This window comes from Columba livia, chromosome Z, assembly GCF_036013475.1.
Source record: "Columba livia isolate bColLiv1 breed racing homer chromosome Z, bColLiv1.pat.W.v2, whole genome shotgun sequence".
NCBI lineage: Eukaryota > Metazoa > Chordata > Aves > Columbiformes > Columbidae > Columba > Columba livia.
The window spans coordinates 81,733,536-81,756,205 of record NC_088642.1 but is presented as its reverse complement, the minus strand read 5'-3'; the positions used below and the strand labels follow the sequence as shown (position 1 = coordinate 81,756,205).

Here is a 22,670-nt window from a genome sequence, read left to right as displayed (position 1 = left end):
CTGTTGGGTGAATGATTGCTCATTTTGGGTTAGCCTTCAAAATGTAGCTAAGTCAGCTGTGTAGTAACCTATCCCACTTGCCATCTTAGTTAATATTAATGGCACTATAATTGAATATATTAATAAATCCTGTTTGAAGGCATTACCTGACTTAATTCAGTCGATTAGTGTCCTGTAACAGCCTCTCAGAAACAGGGCAGCGTGCACAGACACCACACAGTCATTGGTACTGGAATAGTTAAGTTCAGATTAATCAATATTTTGTATTCAGATTAATTACCAATAATTCTCAACAGTTTCCAGTGAAGATTCTCAGGCAACACAATCTGTATTAGCCAGCAGGCCAGGATTTCTTTATTTTCTTTCCCTGATTTTCCATAATCTTCCAACAAGCTTTTCTCTCTTCTTTCCCCTCTTTCCACCAAAAAAAAAAACAAAACAACAAAACCAAACAAAACAACCCAAAACATATAAGAGAGAGCTTGCTAGTTTCACAACATGGTTATTTAAGTGAGGTCTAACCTTTATCTCTTTACACAGGATGGAATATCTGGAATATTGCCATCTTCATTGGAGCTACTAAGCATCACCTTCATGGTCAATTGTGTACAAGGCCTGACAAAGGTTATTGGAGGCTCCTGACAAATAATGACCACTCTAAGTATGTTCAAACTAAGACTTCGCTGCTTATCGTTAACCTAAGAGGATAAGACCTGATCATCTTTGCAGTCAGTTTTTAAAATCCTGTTTCAGGATCTATATAACTCTTAATAACTAAAGTGTAATTCACTTGACAAAAAATAAAAACTTATCTCCTGAAAATTAACTAGTATTTACAGTTAACTAAAAATCTTATGATACCTGCTAAGTATCTCTTTTAGTCACACTTCATAGCACATTCTCCATTTAAATAAAATCAGAATTATATTTTTAAAAGATTTTATTTTGACAGAAAGTCTTCAGGAACGAACGGCAGGTTTACAGGAATTCACAGGCGAAAGGCTGGTAAAAGGCAGTTCACCACGTTTGCCACAAGATGGCTCAAAACGTATAAATTACGAGCACAAAGATAAAATGAATAGCGCAGTACCAGAAACATTAAAAAGAAAAAAGCTGCAGAGGCTGGATGTGTGTGTGACTTTTTACAGGATGTGGGAAATACATGAATACACGCGAATACAACACCATTCCACAAAACAATCAATCTAAAGTTTATTACTCATAACACACGCTTAAGAAAATCGTGTCGGCCTGCTCCGTGCTCCAGATTTAAATTACATGCAAGAGGCCAAGATTTGGATTGTTTCATTTGTGTGATGATTCCTGGGATGTTCCAGTGAACTGAAGGGTCTTTTCTGAACTCATCAGGTCTAAAAGTGTCTGGTAGAAATGAGCTTCTTACCTCGCCCGAATCTGAGACTTTAAAACATATCAAATACCGCCAGATTCACAACAAAATCTTGAGATTTGGGAGTTTATAGTTATGCCCACGGTAACCATCAGGATGCAACACAGGAAATGCTGTTCTGAATCCATCCTCCTTACTTAAAAGACACAGAGGTGAAAAGCTGCAGGAAGGAGACTCCTGTTTTCGGAAGAGATAATACAGATGAATTTTTTTAAAAAAATAAATATTTATATATTAAAAACAAACTAACAAACAAACAAACAGGAAAGTTTCCTGCTTGGGGCACTGGGAGAAGAAGGGTCATTATTTCAAACAGAAACAAATCTCAGCTCAAATGATTTGGGTGTATATATATATATATATATATACATAGCACAGAGTGAATATGAAATTGATTTATATTTTTTTCTTTCACCAAGCTTTAACAGAAATTTAGAATTAGTCTAGGAAATTGGGTCAGCTTTCATGTAAATCTGCACATCTGATCACTCAGGATATTTTTTAATTAACTCACAACAGCAGCATAGCAATATAAGGAAATTAGAGAGCTTCAAAGATTGTGAGATTTTGCATCGCATGGGCATCCAAATGTCCTGCTAAATTCAATGGAATTGGTTCTATATGTTTGGAAAAATATTCAAGAAGGCTCGATCATGCCTGTAGCCCTCAATAACTGATCCATATTGCAGTTGTCTCACTATTGCAGTGAAAATTAGGTTTATTGGTGGTCTTCACCACATGCCTCAAGAGGCAGGGTGACCATCCGGTGCATTTTCCTCCAGACAACAATCCAGAAACAGGAAGGAGCTGCCTGCTGCTCAGCACGACACATGGTCAGGACTCATAACTGTCTGCAAACTGGCAAAACCTGAAGGCCTAGGAGATCACTCAAAAGCTCACTAATGGTGTGACCTTCCAGACAGGTTCCGTACATGAAATTCTTGGAGCTGGTCCCATAACTCGTGGTATTCTCAAGTTGTGTGTCAAAAATGGACCGACAAAAGACAGCAATCCTAGCAAGAAAGGTGGCAAGTTAGAGCAACAATGTCCGCAGATAATATATAGGGTAAGATTTACAGCAGCTTAGCAATGTATGTTATGCTTCGCCAGTGAGCCTGAAATGGGCAAATGCAATCAGTATACAATAGATGTCACACGTATCAGAATATAAATGAGCACGCACCATAACCCAGTTATGAAGGAATTTGGGCCTTCAGTTTCCCAGAAAACGTTAAGTGCTGTGCTCTTCATAATCTCGATCACTTCATAATCTTAATTACTGCTGGAGAGAGTCCAGTGCAGCCACCAAGATGCTGAAGGGAGTGGAGCATCTCCCGTGTGAGGAAAGGCTGAGGGAGCTGGGGCTCTGGAGCTGGACAAGAGGACACTGAGAGGGGACTCATTCATGGGGATCAATATGGAAAGGGGGAGTGTCAGGAGGATGGAGCCAGGCTCCTCTGGTGACAACCAGTGATAGGACAAGGGGCAATGGGTGCAAACTGGAACACAGGAGGTTCCACTTAAATATGAGAAGAAACTTGTTCCTGGTGAGGGTGGCAGAGCCTGGCCCAGGCTGCCCAGGGGGTTGTGGAGTCTCCTTCTGTGCAGACATTCCAACCCGCCTGGATACCTTCCTGTGTAACCTCATCTGGGTGTTCCTGCTCCATGGGGGGATTGCACTGGATGAGCTTTCCAGGTCCATTCCAATCCCTGACATTCTGGGATTCTGTGATCTCTGCAGATTTACTCTGGAAAAGGTGAGAAAGAACCCAAAAGCAGAAGGCAGGAGCAGTGCCCAAGCTCTGTGGATGGAAGCTGCACCCCGTTTGGCTGCCTCCTCTGACACGTCCTACAGCAGCTGCAGCGCACGGAGTTATGGTTCTTGTGACTCGTGGAGAACATGATTATCTTCTACATGGCAGAAAAGAGGAAAAACATGCAAATAAACATATGCATGAGACCATCTGCAGATAAAGACACAAGAGCAACAAGAAAAGCATTAGCAGGGGAGGAATAAACACTTTTTCTTCCTTTGCAAGTCATGTTTTTACAGTTGCACTTGGTGATCTTAATGGTCTTTTCCTACCTAAATAATTCTATGTTTCCCCGCCCTAAGGAAGTTTGAAGGTTTACCACAAGATGGTGCAAAAGCATAAAAAGTCCTAACACGCTCTCAGGACACAGAGAACATCTCTGGTCATAAAAAAGCATGAGCACCTCCACCAGGTGTAAGGTCAAGGAAAACACGAATGACTTTTTACTTGTAAATACAGCAATATGCTTTGAAAACATTAAGCCTGAACTTCTTAGCAGCGCGCTCCAGTGCAAACCCCCAAAGTGTGGAAGCTCACCCATCAAACATCACACACCCCACTGAAAACCTTGTGGGGGGCCAGCGAGGATTAACAAAGCCAGCATTAAATCACAGAATCACACAATGTAAAGGATTGGAATGGACCTGGAAAGCTCATCCAGTGCAATCCCCCCATGGAGCAGGAACACCCAGATGAGGTTACACAGGAAGGTGTCCAGGCAGGTTAGAATGTCTGCACAGAAGGAGACTCCACAACCTCCCTGGGCAGCCTGGGCCAGGCTCTGCCACCCTCACCATGAAGAAGTTTCTTCTCGAATTTAAGTGGAACCTCCTGTGTTCCCGTTTGCAGCCATTACCCCTTGTCCTATCACTGGTTGTCACCGAGAAGAGCCTGGCTCCATCCTCCTGACACTCCCCCTTTCCATATTGATGCCCTTTATATGTTTATAAACATCAATAAGGTCACCCCTCAGTCTCCTCTTGTCCAGCTCCAGAGCCCCAGCTCCCTCAGCCTTTCCTCACACGGGAGATGCTCCACTCCCTTCAGCATCTTGGTGGCTGCGCTGGACTCTCTCCAGCAGTTCCCTGTCCTGCTGGAACTGAGGGGCCACAGCTGGACACAATATTCCAGGTGTGATCTCCCCAGGGCAGAGCAGAGGGGCAGGAGAACCTCTCTGACCTACTGACCACCCCCTTCTAATAAATAACCAAGTCTACCCAAGAAATGGCACCAGGAAACTAGGGAAATAAAAAAAAAAAAAACAGCGGAAAAGAGCACCCACAACAGAGAGTGTGTGGGGCGATGTGTGGCAAGTGGTCTCCCAAACAGCGTCGCGACACCCCAAAAACCCGTCCCCAAAGCGCAGCCCCGAGTGCGGGGCGGGGCTGTGGGCGTGGCGGTGGGAGGGGCGGCGCATGCGCGGTGTTGCTTGTTTGTCACTCGGGTTATAAGGGGCGGCGGCAGCGGGGCCGGCAGCGCCTTTGTGGGGAGAGCGCAGCGGCGGAGCAGCGGCCTCCGCGCCGGGGCTTCGGCCGGGGCTTCCCCGCCGTCCCCATGAGCCGGCTGTAGGGGCAGCGTTGCCACCGTCGCCCTTTCCTTAAGGGGATTTTGTTTGGTTGTTTTATTTTTTTTTTCTTTTTTTTTCTTACAATATATTTTTCTACGCTTTGCTATTAAAAAATGGTGCTGGGGAAGGTGAAGAGTTTGACAATAAGCTTTGACTGTCTGAATGACAGCAATGTCCCCGTCTACTCCAGCGGGGACACGGTCTCAGGAAGGGTCAGTTTAGAAGTGACCGGGGAAATCAGAGTGAAATCGCTCAAAATCCACGCGAGGGGACACGCCAAAGTGCGCTGGACTGAGTCGAGAAATGCTGGATCCAACACTGCCTACACACAGAACTACACGGAAGAAGTGGAGTATTTCAACCATAAGGACGTCCTGATCGGCCACGAGAGAGGTAAAGCTTATTTTTCATCATGCAATTCTGTTTTATTTTAGGCAAAAGCATCTCCCTTTATCACCCCCATTTTTTTTTTCCACGGGTTTTGCACCGGGGTGGTGGACTCTGATGTGAAAGCTGCAGAAGATGCATCTGCAAAGCGCTCCGGGCAGGAGTTGAACTACCTGCCCTTCAACACAGCCATTGATTAATACCTTATTTTATAAAATGTCCTTTTTTTCTTCTTTAAAAAAAATATTAGCAGCCTTTTTGCCTCCGTGAGGAAAAAAAAAAACCAAGCCAGATAGGCAGTGAATGACTTTACTGGCAGCATCCTATCAAATCCTGTAAATACAATGAAAGCATTAAAACCAGACTTTTTGACACATGGGCGTTCTGCTTTTTGACCCGAAAATGTGATGATTATTATATATATATCTATATATATATTTTTTTTTAAGGGTGGCTCTTTATTGCCAGATAAAAATCTCCCGTGGCTTAGTTTGACATATGCTATCGCCACCCCACGTGTAATATTTTTTTAATTCATATTTTTTTAATTTAACGTCCTCCCGGTAAATCGTTTCTATTTCCCTCTCCCTTCGGGGTGGAGGAGAGAGAGGGGGACACCTCGATGTAAAAACGCGTTTAAAAACCCACCATGGGGTGCAAGGCGGGGAGTGTGGGGGGGGAGGGTAATGGGAGCATCCCTTCCAAAACTGGGGAGGCAAAACCTCCTGCCCCGCACCCCACATTTTGGGAGGGGGTCCCATACTGCAGGGTGTACCCCCCCACACCCTGGCGACCCCCCCTGTGCGGCGGGGTGCGAGCGGCAGGGCCGGGGGGTTGTTTTTTTCCGAAGTTTGCAGCCTTTGTTCGAAGCGGTTCAATCCTGTTTGGGACCGGTCGGGGCGGGGGGGGGGGGGGCTGGGGTGGGGGGGGGGGCGCTCCTGCCTCGCGCAGATTGGCCGCACGCGTCAGGTGGTGGCGATGACTTAATTCCCCTAGCACAGGAAAAATATAAAGTGTTAAAAACCGGTTATGTAATTTATTTATTTATTTTACTGCTTGCTTTTTTTTAATTTTTAAATACGCTGAAGGGATATTCCTTTGTAAAAAGAATAATTGTTTTTAACTCTGGCTGCAGGCGGCACCGAACTCATTACCAAGCATTTCTAAAATTAACGCAGCGGAGCTCTCTTTTGCTTCTTTTTTTTATTTTATTTGTATTTAATTAATACCTGAGGTGACCTATAGCTCAACACCCCCCACCTTTAGGCCGCTGCCGCCTCAGAAATCTCTCGCCCCAGCGAAACTTCACACAGCTCGGATGACAACGTGCAGACACAGCCGACTCCCCCCCCCCCGCCCCGTGGCGGGGAGGACACGGCCACGCGTGTCAGTGGAGCGGTGGATGTGGGGAGCAGCGGAAGGGGCGCTGCCCCTCGAACCGCGGCCGAGTTTCAATGACCGCCCCGGGGGCTCCTTCACCCCCCTCCCCGAGCTGGCGGCCCAAGGCCACGCCCCCACCTCCCCCCGATTGGCTGGCTGGGGGTTTGTTGCCCTGTTGCTAAGGCGATGCCAGCCGCTGATTGGCGGGGGGCTGAGGGAGCAGGTTCCCCGGACCCCCGAGGCGGGGAAGGGGTCGCTCCCCTGAGGAACGGCGGGAACCCCCTTACTGAGGGCCCGTCACGTCCGCATCGCCCTCCCGGGTACCGTCCACCCTATTGCGAGGGGGTCTCGGAGAGCGGAAGGCGAGCGCCGCCCCGCCTCCCCTCGCTCGGCGGAGCTGCTGAGCGAATGCGGCGGGTGTAACGTATACCGTATGTATATGAGCCGGCTGGCTGGGGATCCGCTGGCGCCGGTTTAGGCCGGTCGGTTCCTGCTCCAGCCTGGCCCCTGATTGACAGCTCAGCACTTGTTTACCACAGCTCGGCCGCCCCGCTCGGCGGGACTTGCTGAGCTGGCAGAAAGGGGGAGGAAGGGAGGGAGGAGGGACGGGGAACTTGTCTGTGAGGAGCGGATCGCCGTGCTGGGAGCCGAAACGCAACGCTCCCCCCACCGCCCCCGCCATTAAAATAAAAATTAATTTAAAAAACACCCACCCTCTGGCCCTTTTTCGGCGCATTTTCCCTGACATTCATTTCGTGGTGCTGCGCGCTGATGAAGGAGCATTTGTGTCCGCAGCTTGCTGCTGGGGGCTCTTCCTTTTTGTTTGTTTAATGTTCTTTTTTTATTTATTTATTTTCGGCATTTCCTTAGGACAGTGTGAACTTACATCCTCCTGTGTGCCCGCATTAATGCTTCAACCAATTAAATATAAGCAGTTACCTTTCGCATTGTCTCCCTATATCCCCGTTTATTACTCCAGCCCTTTTTATGCGCGGAATGCTCGGTTATTTATTTCCTCTTAATTTTCTATTTTATGGAGTCAGCGCTTTTCTGGTTTTATGGTAATTGTGCTGGAGCAAACCACAAATTTGTTACAGCATTTAAAGCAACACAAGAAATCGGACCATAAACAAAGGTCAGTTTTCTCAGTGGAACCAGCAAATATCTGCATCTTGCCGTCCAAGCAAGATGAAGTTAATGTACCAAAAAATAAAGTTTAGCTCTAGACAATTCTAATTGGACAGTTTACCATATTCCGTGCTCCTGAATTTGTCTGGTACTTTCCAGGTGGTGCTTGTACACCCTTTATTGTTCTTCCCATTTATTTTTTTTGTGATTAATTTCTGGACACCGTTGCCAGGCAGGAGATAAAAGGAAGCCAAATTACTAAATTTAATCTTACACAGCAGAGTTGGTGCAGATCACTTAATGCTGTTAAAGAGCCATCTCCATTTCAACTCTTGAATCAAAGTGGAAAGCATGATTTCCATTACAGACCTTGCTGGCAGGCATTGAAATGGCAGCAGTTAGAACTGTGGCCGTGTTCAGAGGTGGGATTATCAATTAAAGCTAATTAACCTCTGCAGCTCTGTCAGGTGAATCTGCAATCTTCCTTACCCTTTGGTAGGTGAGGTTTGTCTCTGCATTGAGCAGTTAGTGTGAAGGGACCAGAGACCCTTGTTTCTGTGACACCATGTTCTTAAGTGCTGTAACAAGTGTGTAAATCCCTCTGGTTCTGGAAGAGAAACCTGTACAACATATAAAAATGTGCTCAGGTGGAGTAGCGTGTGTTTTTTTTTTCTTTTTGTCTTTCCCTCCTAGATGATGACAATTCAGAAGAAGGCCTTCACACCATCCATTCAGGAAGGCATGAATATGCATTCAGCTTCGAGCTTCCACAGACGTAAGTGCCCACACGCAGTCCTTGGGCCTTGCTGCCCACCCTCCTGAGCTAAACTCCTGCTGTGGGTGGAGGGGAAACCTTTTCAATGGTAGTAGGAATTGTGCTCTGACATGCGGTGGAGAGTATAATCTCATTAAACTGAAGAGGTTGCTTTCAAACTGAATTTTTTTTTTGTATTTCCACAAAACGGGAGCTTGTTGCTGCCCAGTTGCTCACTTCTCCATTGACCTAGTCTTTCTGACTTACTAGGTCTTGCAATATTTTACCCCTTCCCAAGAAGTGTGTGTGGTGGGGTGGTTGGGGGCAGAATTTGAACTGTCACTGGAGTCCTGCAGAGTGGCTGAGATACCTTCTAACCCATGCAGCAGCTTGCTGGAGCCAAGCAGACCAGCAGAATGAAACATAAGATCACAGCTGAATTGTTTGGGCTCAGTCTGGAACAGATATGGCAACTTTAACTATATTTGAGCAAAAATGGGAGGTTTTTCTCTTTAAAGTAGGATGTACCCAGGCTGGTTTTTATGCGAAAGCCCAAATGGCAGTAAGTGGAAAGATGAGTGAATGAAGCAAGAAAAATTCCTGTAATTTATCCCATTTGTCTCAGCAAAGGTGAAGCAAGAATGAGAGCAGAAGTGTTAAGGTTGTTCTCCTGCCCTTCCAACTCTGAAATGTGTGATCTGCAACATTGTGAATGGAAGATTTATACACAGAGGAGTTATCAATGTGGAAATTAGATAAAAATACTGCAAGAAAGTTAAATACACAGGAACAGAGGGACTCTCGACATAGATGGAAAAGGAGTGTTTTGCTATAAAAGGCAAGCAGCAGAGCCATTAAGGTTGGCAAAATGGGCTGTGTTATGTGAAATAGCTCAGTATCTCACTGAAGCTAATAAACCATCTGTTTATTAGAGGTGCTGGTATTAGCAGAACCTGCAGATAATGAACAGTTTTACAGATTGGTTTCAAAGTGAACAGCACAGGACGTCACAGTAGATCTTACTAGAACAGTGGAGAAGACGTGTATACATGGAGATTTTTAAAGACAATTTAGCATTCTGTGAAAAATCTCAACCATAGAAAGAAATAAGGCTAATAAGTGATCTTCCCTTTGAGTTGGAAGGGGCATTTAAATATGAAGAAAACCCTAAACTTCATAAATGAACATGAAACACTTAGGTTGTACTGAAGCAGATAGCCAGCAAAATAGCACAAAGCATTGGTCAAAACACAGGTTATTTTGAAGTGGCCTAGAGGAGTAACCGTGTAACCAGCTATTGATATTACTGAAAAAAAAAAAAAAAAAAGGCTGGTATTAAAAGCCTGCCTTTGACACTGCCTGCTTATTTGTAATTTTGTGTCCATATGATCTATGTCCAATATTTGCTTTGACTACAGAGCAGCAGCAGGAGGAGGGAAGACACACGCTGTCCTTACTGGGCTTTGCTTGAAAGAATAGAGGACAGGTTGAAACATTGAAGATTGATTAGAAAATTGTTTCATTTGGATTATTAGGGCAGTAGACATTTCAGATGTGCAAATAACCAAAGTCAAACCTGTAACTGAATAAATCAGTCTAGTAACGTACTAGGGTGGCTATTATTATTCCTTATGGAAGATGAGGAAACTTTGCAAATAATTTTAATTTATATAGTATGGTATATCCAAAACATGGTATAACAGAAAATATTACCTGCATAAAAATAAGGGGAAATAAGTTATGGAAAACTGCTGTTATTTGGAGATAAGTGGGATATAAAGATCTTTTGTCTTCCATTTTATGATGTTACAGGAAAAAAAAAAGATGATGCTGAAGGGTCTGGAGATCCTTTCCACCTTGTTTTTCCTCCAGCTCCTGAAAATTATTTTGTCTGTCAGAGTTAAGAACAGAATAGTCTTGATGATATGTACATAGGGATATATATATACTTACATAGGTACATCCCTTTACAATTTAAATTATTTAAGCTGGTCTTGTCAGGGTAGAGGAAAATTAGAAGGTACTCAAAATAGTCTCTCTTCGGAACTCTAAATTAAATTATTTACTCTGCTTAAGGCAAAACAAGCTATAAAAGGCCTGAATTACAGCTAAAATTAACCTGATACTGAGATACCAGCCAAGTGAAAAATAGACAATGATTTACAAAATACAATATCCAAAACCATTGTTGGTTGAGACTAATGCTAATTTTAAGTTGGTAGTCTTAATTTGGCTTTAAAAGGCTATGCTTTATTCTAGGCATGAAAGTGGCCTCGGAAGTTTAAGGGAACTTTGTACTCTCCTGGCATTTTCTAGTACAATTCTTTATTTGATTCTTAAAATCTACGCAAAACCATAGTAGGATGAATTGGAGATGATTTTTTTCTCCCATCTTTAATCTTGATTTTTTTTTTTTTTTCTGAGATACGGAAACTTTGCAAATAAGTTATGCTGCATTAAATACTACAGTGCATTAAAAAATGCAGTTCTGCATACTAATACTTGACCTGACCAGTTGTATCATTATTAGACAGAAGGACTTTACTCAATTTTGACCTTTGTGTCCTGCACAGACCACTTGCTACCTCATTCGAAGGCAGACATGGCAGTGTGCGCTATTGGGTGAAAGCCGAATTGCATAGGCCTTGGTTTCTACCAGTAAAATTAAAGAAGGAATTTACAGTCTTTGAACATATAGATATCAACACTCCTTCATTACTGGTAAGAATTGACAGAATTACTGATCTTTGTTTCTGGCATAAAAATAAGTATAATTGAAACAATATCCACCTCTAATTTTACTTAATATTTATTTGCTAGTTTAGTTACAGCTGATCTTGTAAGCATTACATCAGTTCAGCAATGCTGTAACTACTGGTATTTTGAAAGCTATGTTTTTCTGTGTTTAAAGTTACTTCACTTTTAATATATGTAAAATGGCTTTGTCAATGTAAATTGATAATAGTAAATTGTAAGATGTCGTTAAGAAGGAAAATTGAGAGCTGTTCCTGTTTGATTTTTAATAATCTTTAAAAGGAACAGTGAAACTTGAAAGAATATTGTAGGGAGAGACTGCTAACTTAAAAATGCAAAGTTAAAAATGTACTGGCGTGCATAACTGATAACATCCATGTGGATCATTTTCTAGCAATGGGGAGAAATTATCACAATTCTGCATAACCTTTTTCTGAAATGTTATTTCATTAAAATAATTTCAGTATTTTCTGAAATGTTATTTCATTAAAATTTCAGTATCACAACTGATTTCAATGAGGATTTGATTTCAATCTGGCATGAAATTTTTTTTTTTGTCTCCTCTTCCTCAAATTCTAATCTATGGAGGGGGAAAAAAAACTCTCAGAAGTCCATTGAAATAGGTTTCTTGTGTGTATGGATGAAAAAATCAGACTTGCAATGGGACATTAGCCTTGCACAAATTCCATTAAAATCAAAGGACTACCATTTGACTTTAATGGGGTTTGGTTCAAGTCCGAAATCCTGATACTGTGCAAAATAACAATGTCTGTTTAATATAGATGACATGGGATCATTCTGAAACAGGAAATAGCAGGAGTCAAGGTTACAATACTTTGGCTTGGTTATTGTTTCTGAAATACAGTGTACTGGAAAGATGTTCTAGCTTACTGCTGAATGAAAAGCTTTGCCAACAATATGTTGGGATATGTAAGCTATAAAGCCTTTTCTTAAATTATACAGTATTTATATATAAAAACTTAAGTGTGACTGTAGTATGAAGTGTAGCAGAAAAAGCGGCGTTACTGAGTAATGTAATAAGAATAAACCTTATGTCTGCATAGTGCCATTTAAATTGCTCGAGTTTTTTTAGTATAAATAAAACTAGCTATGTTTATCAAAATACATAACAATGAGCACATTGTGGAAGTGATTTTTGTGTTGATTAAAATAGATTAAGAGATTGATTAAACTCTAATTAAATGGACAATGTTGTTATTTTCTTGCAGTCACCCCAAGCAGGCACAAAAGAAAAGACTCTCTGTTGTTGGTTTTGTACCTCAGGCCCAATATCCTTAAGTGCCAAAATTGAAAGGAAGGGCTACACCCCAGGTACGTAACAGAAGTAATTATAGGAAGTGTTTTTCCTTCCCTTTTAAAACAACAGTTTGTACTTAACTGCTTTTATATAAATGAAATATTTAAACTATTCTTACCCTGTCAGTCTGCTTTCAGCAATATTCTTGATATTTTCCTAACTATGACTAATTTTTTTAACTAATTCTGGCTGAATCTTCAGATTGTTGAAGCACATTTGCTTCTATTACACCTGTGCATTTCTCTGTTAGATTTGCTCATGGTGATCCTGTTCCTATTAGCATCAGTGGATGTTTTTGAAGGTAGAACATTGCTAGCAGCATGCAGTGCGTTACAACAATATGCAGAATGTGGCAATTTGTTTAAGCTGCCTTGTAAATACAATGAGAACATAAAATTCTGTTTTGTTTCAGGTGAATCAATTCAGATCTTTGCTGAGATTGAGAACTGCTCTTCCCGTGTGGTGGTGCCAAAGGCAGCCATTTACCAAACGCAGGCATTTTATGCCAAAGGGAAAATGAAGGAAGTCAAGCAGCTTGTGGCCAGCCTGCGTGGGGAATCCTTGTCATCTGGCAAAACAGAAACCTGGAATGGCAAACAGTTGAAAATTCCACCCGTTTCCCCTTCCATCCTTGACTGTAGTATAATCCGTGTGGAGTACTCACTGATGGTATGTTGTATGGTCTGTTTCTCTTGCACACGAGCAGTTTCTGTCATGCCTTGCAAAGCGCTAATGAAGCACTCTATGCTAACTAGTTACAAAATAAATACATAGCCTGCCTGGTGTTCTTGTCCTGACAGGAGGTCTGTAAATGAGTTGTTTAAATCACACATATTCTTAAAAGAGTTGTGGTGTGCCAGCAAAGCAAATGTGTTACGAGTAGGTGACACTTCCATGTGAGGTCTCATGTTAAGAACCTTGAGGTGCTTTTGACTGGAGGAGCTTTTTGTCTCTATAGGGTCATTGGCCCTAAAATAAGATGCTTCAGTTCATTGGGGAAAATTGCATGGATGGAGAACTTAGTCGTATAATTATGAAGTGTTCATATGAACCTATATTTTAATCATACATCTCTCTTGTTCTTTAGGTATACGTTGATATTCCAGGCGCCATGGATTTATTCCTTAACTTACCACTGGTCATTGGTACCATTCCTCTACACCCATTTGGTAGCAGAACATCAAGTGTCAGCAGCCAGTGTAGCATGAACTTGAATTGGCTTGGTCTGACACTGCCTGAAAGACCAGAAGGTAACTTAACAATAAAAATCCCGGTGAATTTGCTTGTCTGTTTTGACTTTTGGCTGGTTTATTCATGACTGTTGTGCAGACAGACCCAAATTACATCCTTTGTCATAAAGCCCGCAGGAAATGCCTTGTGGATGTTTTTTTTGCCACCTGTTTGTCCTCTGTAGAAGAACAGAGTTCCCTCCCTGCCCTTCTGAAGGTGAAGCAGTGAAATACAGCTGCTTAGAAGGTGGCAGGAGTGAAAGCACAGTGTACCATTGTAGCTCTGCAGAATTAATTCTGCCTTCAGTATCCCACTTGCATCCTTGGTTACAAGGTGTTGTAACCTGTCAGAATAGTTTGTCCTTTGCCCACCTTAGCCAAAGCTTTGTGAGAAGATAATGTAATTCATTTCAATGGGAAACTTATCTTGACAAAGGAGAAACCGTCTCCTTCTGTTTTGACACATCTGATAAACATCCCTTCTTTATGTACAAATCCCAAACTCAGATTTCTGGAGTCCAGAGGAATGCAGTGTTTTATCATTCCCACCTGTACAGAAATTTCATTATTCTGAGTAGGCTTTAAAGTTTAAGGGGCGTAATTAAGCCACAATAATCAGTGGCCACCTCTTGGATTTGAACATAACCTTAAAATAAAACAGCCTACCCTCCTTTTCATGTTCAGCTACTGTTAAAAAATCACCCAAGTAATTTACCTACCTGCTAATGCATTTTATGACAATGACAGTTTAACGTTTTTTGTGTTACATATGCTGGCAACTTGTCCAAACTGTGCCTTTTCCCTGCAGCACCTCCCAGCTATGCAGAAGTGGTCACAGAGGAACAGAGACAGTCCAGCCTTGCACCCATGGGTGCTTGTGATGACTTTGAGAGAGCGCTTCCAGGACCATTGTTTGCATACATCCAGGAGTTCCGTTTTCTGCCTCCACCCCTCTATTCAGAAGTAGGTACCTCAGAATATGATGGTTAATTAGCTGTTTTTCTGGATTCTGTACTGTGGAGTAAATGTAGGAAGTTGTTTCTCCTTCCTAAAATAAGTAGAAATCATGAAAATGGTGACCAGGGCTTAAAGGTGACTGTGGTTTAGCAAACTGCAGGTGAATTGCATCAAGAGTTTCCAGGCTTCTTCACAGTTCTAATGCTTTGTAGAAATTTCCAAACTTGTGTGCCCACTTTGCAACTTCACTAAAACTTTGAATTGAATATATATTACATTTCTTCGGTTAACACCAACATTTTGGATCTATAGATACACAACATGCTAATGCTTTGCAGCTCTGCTTCTTTCTGAGACTACTCTGTGTGGTTTTGGTTCTGTGTATGCAGTGCCTGCAGAAGTTCCAGGTAGAAAAGTTACAAAGGTATTTTCCCTGACTTAGGTTTCTGTAAATACACAGTTCTCCAGCATTTCTGGCTGCATTTTCAGTTCTCTGCAAGCCACTCAATAACTAGGATATAATTTAAGCTTTTTTTCAGGAAAAAGCAGTGATATAGGACAAATGTGAAATAGTGTCCTTTGGCTAAATCTTGCCAGATTAAATCCACTTTTTTTTTTCCTGTTGAAACACTAATCTGCTATTGAGTTGGTAGAGATCGGCATAGTTTTGTGTGCCGGATGCTTTTTGAGGACCCTTCTGTAGTTTAACCCTGGAATACAACTCCATTTCATTAAAGATGTAAAAATAAGCCTTTTTTTTCTCAAAACATGATTGTATAAAATTAATTGAAAATTTTGACAAAACTATATATTGTACACTTAAACTGGTTTCACTGTCCAGAGTTGGAGACCAGTGTTAAAAGGTTGTTCCCCTTCTTTCTTTTGTAGAAAGGAAGGGAGGAAATGTGTGGAACACATCAACTTCTAAGATATTTTATGGGTTGTTTAAAGACTAATTATTTGTAAATTAAAAATAGAATGACTTTTTACTGATAATTTTGTGGCTTTTGGAGCAAAATTTTTTCTCAAATGAATTAAATATTTTAAGTTTCATGTTTTTAGTGATGAAGCTGTATTTTTAGTGTACAGTAAATTGTGAAGATGTGTTACTGAAGTTCTTTTTCAGTTTTTTGTGCTTCAGTTACCATCAGACTGCAGTTTAAAATTTTCCACTGTACTTAGTTGCTAATCTTTAATTCAAAGGTTTTTCAGTTATTTGAATAACCTTTTGGTGGGGAATGCCATGTATCGTTATGATTGTGTTAAACTTGTAAATGTTGGTGAGGTTTTGTTTGGACTGATTTACTTGTGGCAATTGACTCTAAAAATGCCTTCGTGTGAGTTTTTTTGCTTGTATTTTTGTTTAATTTTTTTCCTCCTCTTTTGAATAGATTGATCCAAACCCAGATCAGCCCACAGATGACAGACCATCTTGCCCATCTCGTTGAAAAAAAAATCCATAACAAGCTGACTAGGGTTTTGAATCGTACCTGCCGTGTTGAAGGTCAAGGCGTCATGGTGGAGACACACTTTTGGAGGAGGTGGTTTTGCTCTTGCCTGTATGGTGAATACACGAAAACAACCTGTGATCATTCTTTGAAGCCTACAGTAACGTTGTAGGACTGCTCCACATGCTTGAAGACCTGAGCTCTTTTTTTGTTTTTCCTCCCCTTAAATACTGGCACATACTAGGAGCAGCCTTACTAACGTACAGTCGTGTGTCAAAACACTCAAACCACATTGTAAGAGAGGGATGACTTCCTCTTATGATTTGGAAATTTGCACATGCTCATTGCTTACGTTGTGCGGTTCAGTGTCACTACAGCTTTTTCTCATTTATGCCGGACTGTTGTTACCCCCCACCCCTTATTTGTTTGTGGTCCGCACAATAAGGAGCAAAAGAAAGCTTTGACAAGAAAAAAACAACAGCAACAGACTTTGACAAATGCACTGACTTTTTTTTTTTTTTTTTTAATTTAATGTAGCCTGGACTTTACCTGCATATGCACATGCTCAGATTTGTCCTAGTAGGCTGATCATGTATCACCTCTCCAGCTTGGATCCTATTGTGGATTTATTTACAAACATCAAATGCCTTCAAGCCAATCCTTCTTGCTGTATGTTTTTCAGCCTACTGTAGTAGATAAGCAACAGATATGGGGATAGGGTGGGGGGTGGTGAGTTAATAGAAAGAAACTAAATAGACTTCATCAAGATTGTATACCTTCTTGATTTCTTTTAAGAATTTGTTGCCTTTCTACTATTATCGCAACGCAGCATTTTGTTACAGACTGCCTAAAAATCACTTAATCTCAGGTGAACTCATCACTTGCCAAACTGTTGGAATGCTATTTGTTTTATGTTGCACTGTTGAGTTACTTCTTTTTTGTTTTGTGTTTGTGTTTTGTTTTTTGTTCTTGAGAGGGGGATCTGGACTAGGGACATACACAAAAGTTACAAAACCCACCTTCATTCCCATTTCTCTTTATACATTATTAAAAAAATGTTCAAGTTGTGAAGCTTTAAAAAAAGATAAAAAGGCACAAATGAAAGCAGCACCAGCAGACACCAGCTCACCCTCAAAATAATTTTTTAAAGGAAAAAGTCATATGCTGTCCAGCATTCATAGGCAGATGGATATCTCAAGTACTAGGGATGGGAAGGGAAAGCACATTTATTTTTATATGTAGTTACCTAATCACCAAAAATTCTATATGTAATGAGTCTCTAGTAGAAAGTATACTTCAATCTGCAGGAAAAGCTTGGACTATGCCAAGAGCTCAGTTTGTGCACTTTGTATTATCTTCAGGGTTTATGATACTGTAAAAATAGGTAAGACTAGAAGTATAACTAAACTGAGCAAGATCAGTGTTACCAGCTATATGTCAATACTAGCTGGAGTTGCTTCAATGATTGTGTCTTCTGTGGTACTCTCAAGAGCATTGAAACAAGCAGGACAGTGAATCTCACCATATATTGAGAATGCAAGAAAATATATGTGTTATATATGGATAGAGCACTCGTCCTTGAGTGTGCCACGAGGAAGAAGAGCGCAATGGAGTGGTTTAGATGTGCTAACACAAATGCCAGCACTTACATGCTAGAGATTTACAACAGAAGTCAACTTTTCCTTTCAGAAATTGCGTAACACAGACCGCTGACAAAGGGATATGCTTCTGGTGTTGACTGCTTAAACCAAGATGCAATTAATCACATATTTATCTCTTCGTGCAATAAAATAGCTCAGAAGGGAGTGGGGATAGAGGCGGCTGGTGATTCTGCCTGGTGCTTGTTCTTAAAAAGAAAAAAAATAAACCTCTGCCATGTTTTTAAGGCTTCATAAATGCAACAAAATAGGCTTTTCCATAAGTGCCCTTTATGAGAACATGAACGATAATTCATGTTTCAAAAATGACAACAGGGTGATAAAATGAGTCGCGTTTTAAGTGATTCAGTTAAAAAGGCTTGGGCTTTGGGCAAGAATATCAGATGAGAAGGAAATTGGGTGATGTCTTACGCTACTAGGCCAGTTTTGTGAATGTCCCTTCCCTCTACCCTCTCCAACCAGACAATTCTAAAAGCTGATGGGATCGTTGGCATAAAAGGGCATTTGGTGGTTTTACTTTTTTTTTCCTTTTTTTTGTTACTTAACAGACTAGGGAACAATTGCTGATATACATAGCATTAAAGTACTTATCACAATATAATGGGGAATTGCATATGAAGTAGGATTGACCAATATCATAGTAATGGACAAGGCATCACAGCCTTTGTGATTAGGCTGAGAAATTCTATAACTTTATCAAATACCGACTTTGAGTTACATTGTTAGTTATTCAGAGGCATTACTCTTCCACAAGTATTGGTCAATTCTCAGCATTATAAGACATGAGGTTCATGGTTGTAGCCCAGTATTTGATATAGAATTCTGATCTGAATTAGGGAAAAGTAAGTAAAATCCAAACGTTAGAGAAACAAAGTGCAATATTAAATGTTTGCTTTATAGATTATATTCTATGGCTGTTTGTACTTTTTTTTCTTTTTTTTTTCTTTTTTTTTTTTTAGTTTTGGTGCTGAATATGTCCTTGTAGACTCTGTTTCAAGAAAACAATATGTGGAAAACAATTTAATTTTTCCTATTGCTCTTCCTTGTGGAAAATAAACTTTTTTTTTAAAAAAAAGCTTTTAAATGTTTTCATTATGTCATAACTTTTTATACATGGCTTAAATATTTTATTTCCAAAGTATGTCTGTATAAAAAAAAAATAACCACAATGTGTGTGTGTCCCTGCAGCTGTGGTGACCATCACTCCAGGTGCTTGATCCTTTCCATGAGGTACAGCCGGGGGAATGGGAATGGGACAACACGCTATTGAGTTGGCATTTTTGGGTTGGGCTTTGAGCGAACTGGAGAAGGGGAATGATTTCCGAAGTCTGGTTCGCAGGTGAGACTATGGAAATGCAATTTGTCCATGTGGGGGCTCGAGAAGGTTCCCTTGGAAGGTCCAAGGTGACCAGACGCTGGATGTGTCCCAGCTCGGCAGAGCTGTGCGAGGTGTCCCCAAGGCTCCCGGCTTCCGCATGCCAGGTGCAGCTGAGCCTCCAACAGACGGGATTGTCGTCATCCCGCGGTATCACCGTGTCATTTGACCTCAGAGAAGGTTCAGCAGGCGAGCAGCCAGGGCCTTGGGCGGCCAGCATGACCCTGATTCCCCCGTTGGCGTTTGGGGTGCTGGGACCACCGTGTTCCTATTGTACCCCCAGTTTTATGGTGCAGCTGCTGGTGGGACAGCCCAACATTTGACCAAACTCCATATGTAACACCAACAGTAGGACCTCCCCCCATGAAACAGTTTCAGCTTAATTTTGAGTTTCTCACTTCACAATGGAGAAACCAGGAAGACATTTTTTGTGGGGTTTTCTATTTTTGTTTTATTTTGTTTTTTTTTTTTCTACTAAATCATTTTTGCCTGAGTTCTGGCTCAAACCACTAAGAAACACAAAAATTCTTGGCTTTTGTTCATCTCCTTGGAGCTCCTTCATAGCTGGGTGACAATATATATATATATATATATATATTTTTTTTTTTTTTTTTTTGTTTTCTAATACTAGCACTTAGTAACCAAGTATTTAATGCTATGTGGCAGTGTTAGAATTAAAATTAGCATCAGTGTCATTTAAGGGACACACTTTGGCAATCTTCTGCAAAACTTTCCTGAAATCTCACATTTTTAGACCAGCACCTCTAGTTAACAATTAATTTAAGCTTGGCTTTGCTGTGAATGTTATTATTAAATTGGGAATTATCAAAAGTTTTATTTTTTAATACCTGATTTTCTGTGCAAATTTTTCTTATTTCTAGACGTTGAATTACCTGTGTGCACGTACAAATCTGTGCTACACCAACATGTGGCACTTATGACTCTTTTCCATCAGCTGACCATAAAAATGTACAGAAGGGTGAAAACTTGAAAAGCTTGAGCTTCTCTTTGTAGGTTTAAGCCTTTTTGTGTTTTACAGAAATGAAGCAATGACTCTCCATAAGCTCCAGCCACATCAGCTTTTCACAGCATGGCCAGAATCACAAAGCCCAGCTGCAGAACTGAAGAAGAGTCTCCAGAAGCGGCATATGAAGATGGGCGCCCACCCAAAAACAGGCTTTTCACAGGAAAACGTCCTTGCCCAGGTGAATGCTGCTGATTTGGACCAACCCCTGTGACTCCAAGGTACATGACTATGGGTGTCTCTACGGAGAGACAAGTGCCCAGTGCAGATTTTCAGTGGGCTGGTGTTGCAGGACAACTCCTGGTGTATAGAGCTCAGGCTGAGGGAGCTGGGTCTCTTTAGTTTGGAGAAGAGGAGACTGAGGGGGGACTCATTCCTGGGGATCAATATGGAAAGAGGGAGTGTCAGGAGGATGGAGCCAGGCTCTTCTGGTGACAACCAGTGACAGGAAAAGGAGCAATGGGTGCAAACTGGAACACAGGAGGTTCCACTTAAATTTGAGAAGAAACTTCTTCATGGTGAGGGTGGCAGAGCCTGGCCCAGGCTGCCCAGGGGGTTGTGGAGTCTCCTTCTGTGCAGACATTCCAACCCGCCTGGACACCTTCCTGTGTAACCTCATCTGGGTGTTCCTGCTCCATAGGGGGATTGCACTGGATGAGCTTTCCAGGTCCCTTCCAACCCCTCACATTCTGGGATTCCCACGTGTTGTGGATTTTGAGCAGATCCCTCTCTGAGATCCGCAGAGATCTGCGGAAGTACGAGGGCTTGATCATGGATTTCATCTCCTAGATTTTTGTGGGTTTTTTTATAGTGAAAGCCACTTGCAAAGGCACATCTTCAGGCACATTCCACCTGCCCTCCAAACCATATCCTGGAAATAGGAGAAGTGCAACCTGTTTCTTCTCCCAGTACTCATTCATTCCTGGAACTCCCCCACCTAGCTACAGCATGCTATTTTTAGAGCTGGATTTCCCTTTCCCCTGACCTAGGGGACGCTTGGACAGAGCGGTGGCTTCAGAGCAGAGCCCGTGAAATCCGAGTTGAACAGTGGTACCTTTCACCTCATCCAGCTCATTAACGGGGAAGATTCAGAGTTCAGAAGGATGCTGCGTTTTCAGTGTGCTCCAGGCACCTTGCTATAATAAATGTTTGCCGTGATGTATTTTTAGGGAGGGAAGAGTATGCCATTAAAATAAAAACACAAAAAAACCCCACAAACCCACAAACAAAAAACACCACCTCCAATATCTAATATTAAAGCGCAAATCCTGGTACTGTTTGTTAATCTCAAGTCTTGCCAGGCTAAAGCGTGCCTTCAACTTGCCAGCTCTCTGCCAAATGTTTGGGGATGAGGAAACCAGGACCTGGTAGCTGTTTATTGGTTTAATAGCTGAGTGTGACGCCATCCCGTCATAATTTCTCCAAGTAGATATCCTTTTTCCAGCTGAAAACACGGAGGGAACATAGGAGGAGGAGAAAAGCTATTGCAAAACCTAATATTATTTGTTTTATCTGGAAATCAATGCATTTGCCCAGATCTGAGCAAGGCATTGCTGTCATTGGACTGCCTAGTATCAGAATGAAACCTCTCACTGGAGATGGCCATAGCAACATTCCAAGCAAATCTGTGATGCCCATCAGTTAAGAAACAGAATTTAATAAATCCCTTTGTTCAGTAGCTCTGTAAAAGGTGTCGAATACTCACAGGGTAATGACTTCTGGTTAACAAATTATGTTTTTATTATTTACACCCTCGTTTGGGGGCATACCCTAAATCAGTTGAAGTCTGACAACACGGGTCCATTTCTTTCTAAGCAGCCAATTTCTCCTGGTTAGGATTGCTAAGAGAATAGATCATTGTAATGTCTTCAGCTCTGGTTTCAAAAATTATTTCAGTATTAAATATGTGGTACGAACAAACAGAAACCTGCATCAGTGTTTTACGGCTATTTAATTATCTCCCATAAATTAAACTGAACAGTCCTCTTACCTATCTTTTTACAGGGTGAAACAGGAAAGACAGTTTTACTGCTGCCCATTATTTTTTTAGTGCATCAAACACCATTTATTGTGACAGAGTTACACACCTCCAAAGCAATAAAGCGATTCATCAATTGTGCCACATAAAGCTATCCTCACAAAGAAAACAATACCTGGCCTATGCAGAAGTAAAACAATGCAGTTTAAATTAATTTTCAAACCTCAAGACTGTCCTTTTCTTTCCAATTTTCCTCTCTTTTTCCTCTAATGATTCAAAGGTAGTAACAATCTTCTCTTAATCCCTTCACTGTCTTCCCCTTCCTGTATTTTATTCAAACTTTCTAGTGCTCAAAAATGTACTGCTTCTATTACTGCTTATGTTTGCTCTTAAGTTCTGTGCCACCAATAAAGCCTCAAATAAATCTGGATTTCCTCAAAAAAAAAAAAGATCCCTTTCATCCATCTTTTTGACCTGAAATGCCTTCCCAG

General features: G+C 41.4%; 1 protein-coding gene across 1 annotated transcript; it reads left to right on the top strand.

Annotated features, from left to right (window-relative positions):
• The first annotated feature begins 4,696 nt into the window (after positions 1-4,696).
• Positions 4,697-18,877, top strand: ARRDC3 (arrestin domain containing 3). Its single transcript, XM_005505006.4, has 8 exons — positions 4,697-5,182; positions 8,378-8,459; positions 11,012-11,159; positions 12,422-12,524; positions 12,923-13,179; positions 13,598-13,760; positions 14,548-14,702; positions 16,088-18,877. The coding sequence occupies exons 1-8, from the start codon at positions 4,903-4,905 to the stop codon at positions 16,142-16,144; spliced, it is 1,245 nt and encodes a 414-aa protein (XP_005505063.1). The 5' UTR covers positions 4,697-4,902; the 3' UTR covers positions 16,145-18,877.
• Positions 18,878-22,670: the final 3,793 nt, after the last annotated feature.